Consider the following 8218-nt stretch of genomic DNA (forward strand, 5'->3'; position numbering starts at 1 on the left):
AGCTACAGTGTACTTACATATAATAAATAAATAGATCTTTAAAAAAAAGAGCCTGAGGAACAGAATTTAAATTGATTTTGTCTTTTAGAAACAGGCTTTTGCTATGTAGCTCTGTCTGGGCTCAAAATACAAATCTCCTTGCCTCAGGCTCGCACAGTCTTACTTACTGTACAAGTATAAACAAGTAAAAACTACCCTACCCAGATCAGATTTTATTTTTTTGGATAGGTTCTATGTAGCCCTATCCTAGAAATTATTATATATACCAGACTAGTCTTGAACCCACAGAGATTCACTTGCCTCTGACTTCTTGGTGCATTCACCACCTTGCCCAGCTTAATTTATTAATATTTTTATGAGTGGTTGCCTGCATGTATGTGTACCACATGTGTGCAGTGCTCACATAAGCCAGAAAGATGGCATTAGGTCCCCGGGGACTGAAGTTACAGACAGCTGTGAGCCACCTGGCGAGTGCCAGGAATCCAACCTGGGTCCTCTAGAAGAGCAGAAGGAGCTCTTACCAGATAAACTATCTCTTCCATCTTTTCAGGATTTTTTTTTTCCTGAGACAAGGTTTCTCTGTGTAATAGCCCTGGCTACCCTGAAATTCACTTTGTAGGCCAGGCTGGGTTTGAACTCACAGAGATCCACCTGATTCTGCCTCCTCCTGAGTGCTGGGATAATTTCCTTTTTTTTTTTTTTTAAGTGATACAGGATCTCAAGTGGCCACACTGATCTTGAATTCATTATATAGCTGAGAATTCCTTTAAACTCCTTATCCTCCTACCTCCGCTCGCCAAGTGCTGGGGCTCAGGTGTGCAACACAACACTTGGTGAGAATTTTAAATTTTAATTGACATTCTTATAGTCACATTTGGCTAGTGGCTAGTATTTTTTTTTTCTTTTTCCCTGAAAATCAACTCTGGAGCCTGGCTATGGAGATGTGAAGGGTGATAGGAAATTGTTAATTCTGTGTCTGTTTAAGACGGAGATGGTCGTTATCCGTGGTGCGCTGGGATGGAGAACCTCAACCAGCCACAGAATGCTTCTCTTGCCTTTTTATTCCCGACGCACGTTTGTCCCCTCTGTGTTCACGGTCCTCATTACATTTTGATATCTCCACTCCTTCTGGGTCTCCTCTGAGTTTCTGGGTGCCTCTTGACGGAAGCGTCTGGAACACAGAGCTTCACACTTTTCTCTGCCAGTTACTAACGGTTTCTGGTGGGAATCAAAGACCACATGACCTGACCGGAGGCCTGGTCCCAGGCAGTGGGGCTTCCAGTTGATTTTAGGAGGCATTGACATCTGGCGATACTTCTGGCAAGCCGGAGGAACTGTATCCACAGGGTGATATACCCAGTCTTGTCTGTCTAACGGCCGGGAGGGTTGCTGTAGCTCAATTAGTACAGGTACCTCCGAAAAAGTTTTCAGGTCCGTGGAGATCACTTGGGCCTTGTGGGGACAGGAGTTTTGATTGAAGGGGACAGAAGTCCTGGGTAAGTGCTGCTTAGTATTGTCCTTATGAGAAGCCATCTTACACGAGAAGGGTTTCACTGGGGAAGGTGTTAGCATTACTGTCTGAAGTGAGCCTGAGATTTGGGCAGAATCTGTACCTGGAACATAGCTTAATCTTTTGGTGAGGCCAGCGTCCAGGATAAGGCCTGAGTCCTTGCAGGGGATAGCTTGCTGGGTAAGGCCTGGAGGTTTGAAGCCAGAGCCCCGGCCAAGTGCTGGGTCCTGATGAGGACAAGGACCTCGCTCTGTTGTAGAGCACCCCTGAAGGTTAGAGTTTTGGCTATGTTCTGAACTGTAAAAGCTAACATCTCGGTTAAGGTCCGATCTCTTTTCGGTTTCAGTGCCATTGATGAGGCTGCTGCTCCTGTAGGAGTCAGAGTCTTGGATAAGATCTGGGACCCTACAGACTTGAGAATCTTGGATAAGGCCTAGATTCTTGTAGTCTCCTGAGTCTTGTGTGAGACCTGAGCTCTTATGGAGGCAAGAAGTTTGGACAAGACCTAGGCTCTTATGGGTACTAGATTCCTGGGTAAGTCCCGAGATTTTGTTAACTTCAGAATCTTCGGTATGGCACCGGTTCTTCTGTGATCTAGAGTCTTGGGTAAAGCCTACATTCCTGCAGACTACTGGATGTTGTACATTTCCCGTAGCATTATTACCTCCAGAATCTCCACTGGGGTCTGGCCCCTTATAGGTGGTCCCTAGGGAAGGGTCTTTATTTTTGTTGATTACAGGATCTTGGTTTAATGGAGCATTCCTGTAGACCAGAGAATCTTGCATAAAGCTCAAAGTACTCTGGCCAGATGTTTCATTAAATACCCCATTCTTGTGGAGACTGGGATGTTGGATGGCATCTAAGGCTGAATGACTTCTGAGAACACCAGCATCTTGGATGGCAGCTGGACTCCTCAGACCAGATTCTTGAGAGATATCTAGATTCTTTTGAAGGCAAGAGTCCTGAGAACTGTTTGGATTCATGCAGAGGTAAAGGTCTTGGGTATGGTTTGGAAACTTGTAGAAATCCAAGTTCTTGTTGATGTCTGGGGTCAGGGTAAGCCCCGGGTTCTTGTGAAGGCTTGAATCTTGGGTAAGGCCTGGGTTCTTCTGGAATCCTGGATTTGGGGTAAGGCTTGGGTTCTTCCGGAGTCCTGTGTCTTGTGTAAAGCCAGTGTCCTTGAGAACTCCGGAATCCTTGGCAAGTGATGGAGTCTTTTGAAGGTCAAGGCCTTGGTTAAGGTTTTGATTCTCGGGGTTTGGAGGTTGGATAAAGGACTGAGAGATGGTGGAGAAGTGAGGAGGGATAGAGAAGTGAGAAGAGGCGGCCATCGGAGGAGAATTGGGAGTTGAGAGAAAGGAGGGGGCTTGTGTTAAACTGGAAGGCTTCAGATGGTTAGACTGAGACACAGCAAACGTTCTGGGAGAAATAAGTGGCAGAGAGAGAGTGCACGGAGTGGGGGCGGTGGTCAGTGTGCTCTGGGTGGTACTGGGGGAGTGAAGGCAGGGTTTCGAGGGTGTGGCGTCCTGGGCATAGACCAGGAACTGGTGGTAGAGTGGAGCCTGAGCTTCCTCAGTTTTCCTCTCGGAACAGCAAGGATGAACGCTGCTGTAAGGGAAGGTCTTGGGCTGGGAGAACTTATCTTTGGCATGATCTGAGATTTTCCATTCCATGTTCCCCAACTCCAGGTAGCCCAGCCTAGGCCTGGAAGGAGGCTCAGCATTGTCCCCACCATGCTGCTTTGGTGTTTGCTCGACTGTACCAGAATTTACCAGTCCCGTCATCTCTTGGGATCTGGAGAGGGTGTTCAAGTCCTTCCTGATGTACCTCGAGTCCTGGACATCGTGCCTAGGGAAGGCGCTCGGCTTCGCTCTTCGGGCATCATAGACCATATGGCCAGTAGAAAAGCTGGAACCAAAAGTAGCCACCACTGAAGGAACAGAAGATGGGGTAGGAGTAGAGGTGGTGGTGGGAACTTGAACAGCTGCTTGAGTAGTCATGGACAGTGCTAGGGCAGGGGCTGGGGCACAGGTTGGGACAGGGGTCAGAACACAAGTGGCTGGAGTGAAGTTTGGGGCTGGGGCAGAGGTTGGGTTGGGCTCTGAGGTATGGGCATACAAATGAATCGGAGAATGGGATGAGGCATGTGCTGAGACTTGAGACGCTGTCTCTTTAGGGACATCAGCTTGGGAGCAGGTCAAGGTGTGGCCTTGGGATTGGAAGGGAGCATATGTAGGAGACTTGGGTGGGGGCTGAGGTGATGGACGGGCTGAGTTTTGCTTAGGGTTGTGGGCTAAACCCAGGTCTGGGGTTGGGGCTGGAATCTGGAGTGAACTAGAGGGCAGGAGGTGAGGCTGGGCCTGACCCAAGGCATGGGATTGACTGTGAGTTGGGGCCTTGATGGGGGGATAGGGTGGGTTGGGGGCTGGTTGATGGGGTGAGGTTGGGGATGGAGCCTTGGCTGGTTTGGGGACCTCGCTAAGGCCTGGGATAAAGTCTGGTGCACGGGATGGTGGTGTATGGGCTGAGGTGTGCTTAACATCCTGTGCCCTGAGTTCAGAGTGCTCTGAGGTCTGAGTCTGGGACTGGGTGGAGGAATGCTCATGCGTGTTGGTGGAGGTATAGGTTGGAGCCTGGGCCGGAGCTCGGGGTGGACTCTCAACTGGTGCCTTAATCTTGTTGTCTTGGGATGAAGAGGGTGGAGCCATGTTCAGCTTGCTTATCTTTGGAATCTGGGAAGAAATCTCTGGCCTGGCGAAGGAAGAAGCTTGAGTCTTCATGGCTGGGGCCTGAGAGACTTTCCCAGCTCCCATCAGCCCTTCTTTCCACAGCTCCCACGGGGCTTCTGTGGGGGCTCTGCCATGTCCACACTGGGGTGGCATCCAGCAGCACCTAGAAATGGTCTCATCATTTGTGTCTGGTATCCAAGAGTCTAGGTGGTTGCCATGCCCAGGTAGGAAACCGGGACGGTGGTAGAGTCGGGCAGGGATTCTTGAACACAGGTTCTTGGTATCTGTGGTACAACACACGCACATGGGTTGGCTGCTTAGAACAACGGGTTGCTCGTCAGGAGGGAATGCAGGGTGGGAAAGGACAGGGTACCAGGGTGGGATTAGAGGCTGTGACAAAGGAGACAGTTCATTCCCAGGGGACCACTCACCTCTGGGGAAATAGTGACGGAAAAGAATCCGCAAAGAGCTCTTCAGATGCTTCCAGAGCTGAGGGGAGCAGAGGATGGAGAGCCCAGAGGTAAGGTGAGCCCCGAAGGTCACCGTTTATCCGGCCACATCCCAGCCGCCCGCCCTCCTGCTTTAGCCCCTTGGTCATCCCAGAGCTTAGGCTCAGTGTGGTGGCACAGGCCTATAATTACAGCTCTCAGGAGATGGTGGCGGGGAGATCTTAAGATTCACCCCGAGTCTCCTAGTGAGACTTTTGACTCAAAACAAACAAGCAAACAGCCCCCTGAGTCCCCTCTCCCCTGTGCCCAGAGCCTGCCCTGACCAGAGTCACCACATTGATTCCCACGTTGAGCAAGATGAAGGTGCCCAGAATCAGGAGAATTGAATCTCCTAAATCCTGGCATTTCCTGAAGTTGGTGCCGGAACAGGAATGGGCTCCATGGTAGATTCGTTCACCCATGACCCGGGGTCCCAGGCCTACCTGGGCCCCATGGCCCCCACAAACTAGAAAACAGGCCCGCCCCCTAGTGGGGGAGGGGAAGAGGATTGAGTCATAATGGATCAGGCGATGGGGATCACAATGAGCCTGTGGAGGAGGTCCCAGGATGAAGGGCCCTGGTGACCAGGTCTGAGTCTTGTAGGCCAGCACCCTGCCTTTTTCAGCCACCCCCCAACCCCCCGGCCCATACAGTGCTTTCACTGACTCAAACACACCTTACTCATGAAGTTGAAAACCTAGAATCTTCCCGCCCCCCACCCCCTGTTAATTACTCCTAAGACAGGGAAGTCCCTTGACCTCAGAGTCTTGGCTGGAATCTAGAGCCTTAGACTTCTTCCCACACTGAGCCTCTGGCTTTTGTCTGCCTGCTCTCTGACCTTGGTGGTTTTTTTTTTTTTTTTTATTATTCCCCTGAATTTTATTTTATGTACATGAGTATGTCACCTCTGTGTGTGTGTGTGTGTGTGTGTGTGCCATGTCTGGAGGTCAGAAGACATCAGGTCCCCTGGAGCTGGAGTTACAAATGGTTATAAGTCACCACATGGGTGCTGGGAACAGAACCCAGGTCCTCTGCAAAAGTGACAAGTGCCCAACTACTGAGCCACCTCTCCAAGTCCTGACCTCAGAGGTTCTTGAGCGGAGCTGAGTCCCTTTGGGAACAAGAACGGAGACAAGGTGGGTGCACTGAGACCTTCAATCTGCAGTTTAGAGCTTTTCATACAGAATCACCGGGGTGGGGGTGGGGCGAGTAGCAGGAACATGGCCCCCTGGGCAGCAGAGTTTTCTGGACTCTTTCTCTTTATTCCTTTCTCCACGCCTTGCACCACGGTGCACACATTCACCTGCTGCTCAGTTAAGTTTCCCTGTCCGGCTTCTATGCAGAGAGGGCCTTGAAGCTGAGGTAGAAGGTGGTGGCAGCGAGCTGGCCCGCCCTCTGTTCTCCTGCACCTGCCTCTTCAGCTCCAGGCTGTCATACACCTGGTAGGTGGCATTGCCACCTGGATTCCGACTGAGTGGAACAAAGGTGGTTGGAGCTGGGGTTGGTTCAGAAATCTGGACTTCCGCCAAGCGCTGGGAGGAGTGTGGGATCATCAGGCCCGAGCTGGTGGGTGGGGCCCTTTGGTATGAAGCCTCACCCAAGGCCGTGAGAGAGGTAGAGGTGGTCAGAGGGTGCCGAGAAGGGAGAACCTCAATCCAGTCAGGGGCCCGCCTGCGGACTTCGTGAGATTCCCGGGAGCTGTAACCCACGTGTCCCATGGATTGCGGTGGGCTGTGGTTGGGTTGGCTGTGAGTATGACTAGAGAAGTTCTGCCGGTGGGCCTGGGAGGAGTTGTGGTCCCGGTAGCTTTGGACCTCTCTGGGGTTCCTGGGTACAAAGGCAGGTGGTGGCTCACAGCCTTCTGTCCCGCGCCGCCACTGATCCCTGGCATCGTAAGGTATATGGCCCCCCGAAGGGAAAGAGCTATAACCCACAGTGACCCAGGAAGGGTTAGGAAGCAACCGGCGGGGAGGAGGTGGTGATGAGGCCCACTGCTCAGCTTCCACGGTACCGGTACCCCAAATCCGGGACTGTGAATAATGGGGACCGAAGCCCTGTAGCCTCAGTTCTGATTTGGCTTCTACTCGCTTAGGCAAGCGGCGCAGCTCTGGTGACAGGTAGAGGGAGGGTAATGGGAGACTGGCGAGGATTCCACCCTGGCGACCCCACAGTCCCACGTTGGAGGCCAGACGGACTGGCTTACACAAACCACCCCAGCTCCGACGGGGTTGCTTGGCATGCGGGCAGGAATGACCCTCCGGAAGAGAATCCCGGTCTTCCAGGTCAAAAAAGGGCATTGGCCTCAACTGTGACATCTTGTGGCCTTGAGGTTGTTTACGAAAGGGTGGGTAGCCACGGGAGAGTGGCCTCTTGTTCCGAAGTCTCTGCTGGTGGCTGAGGCAGCCCTGTTGCTGGTTGCTTTGGCGGATCTGAAGGTTGCCTTGTTGGTAGCCATAGCGCCTTCGGCTGCGCCTGTCATTAGAGCGCTTGCAGAAATAGTGGGAAGAGGAAGAGGAACACTGTGTGGGTTGAGCCATCTTCACTTGTACAGGGTCCAGGGTACAGTGGATGTGGACGTCCTGGACGTTGGCTGGTTGGGGCTCTTTGGGGGGACATTCGGTAACCTGGACTACTTCTGCTAAAAGGCAAGAGCCAAAAAAGTTCAGGGTTAGGAACACATGGTCCAGATTTTTTAGGATGAGGGTGTGTGTGTGTGTGTGAGGCACTGTTGTCTAGCATACTCACTTTTCTGATTCATCCAAAAGATCATCTTGTCTATGGCATTCTGGAGCCCATGCCACATCTGTAGGTGGTGGGAAGATGAGAGTGAAGACCAGCTTGCTAATACCATCCCAACAACCCCACCCATGTCTCCAAGGGAAGTCAGCTAGTAGCTGGCTTTTCTATAGAGCCTTCATTCCTATGGGTGATCCACAGTAATCACTGACCACGGTTGTCACATTGATACTGATGTTGACCAGAATGATGAGGCCTAGCAGCAGAAACAGGATGTTCTCAACATCCTGAGGGCTTTCTTGGTATTGATCGCAGCACCCCAGGGTGTTCTGCCACAGCTGGTTTTCCATGGTGGGGGGGTCCTAAGGCCACCTGGGCCACCCCCACCCCCCCACCCAGCCCAACCCAGCCCACACTGTTTTCATGCCAGTACTGAGAGATGCTTACTATCTGGGAGTGACAACCAGGTCATAATGAGGCAGGTTAGAGTCATAATGCAGAGGCAGAACAACTTTTATTCACTCTTTTAACCTATAACATGACAATTTTTTATCTTTGATTTCTGTTTGATAGACCATGGCCCTCGGGTACTTGAGTACAGTCTTCTCGGTCTCCTTGTTTAACCCCATATCTTGCTCCTGGTCAGAAAATATGGTTGCGGGGGCTGGAGAGATGGCTCAGCAGTTAAGAGCACTGACTGCTCTTCTGAAGGTCCTGAGTTCAAATCCCAGCAACCACATGGTGGCTCACAACCA

General features: G+C 51.6%; 2 protein-coding genes across 2 annotated transcripts; both read right to left on the reverse strand.

Annotated features, from left to right (window-relative positions):
- Window positions 1-1103: 1103 nt before the first annotated feature.
- Spem3 (SPEM family member 3) lies at window positions 1104-5149 on the reverse strand. Its single transcript, XM_029546116.1, is given in 5 exon segments — window positions 1104-1139; window positions 1141-3440; window positions 3876-4473; window positions 4672-4728; window positions 5012-5149. Coding segments are annotated over 5 exon segments (3129 nt in total).
- Window positions 5150-5974: 825 nt separating this feature from the next.
- Window positions 5975-7882, reverse strand: Spem2 (SPEM family member 2). The gene is made up of 3 exons (XM_021214068.1): window positions 7676-7882; window positions 7473-7530; window positions 5975-7365 (listed from the first exon to the last, which is right to left on the reverse strand). Exons 1-3 carry the CDS (start codon window positions 7811-7813, stop codon window positions 6038-6040), a joined length of 1524 nt encoding a protein of 507 aa, XP_021069727.1. The 5' UTR covers window positions 7814-7882; the 3' UTR covers window positions 5975-6037.
- Window positions 7883-8218: the final 336 nt, after the last annotated feature.

Source organism: Mus pahari, chromosome 14, assembly GCF_900095145.1.
Source record: "Mus pahari chromosome 14, PAHARI_EIJ_v1.1, whole genome shotgun sequence".
NCBI classification, from domain to species: Eukaryota; Metazoa; Chordata; class Mammalia; order Rodentia; family Muridae; genus Mus; species Mus pahari.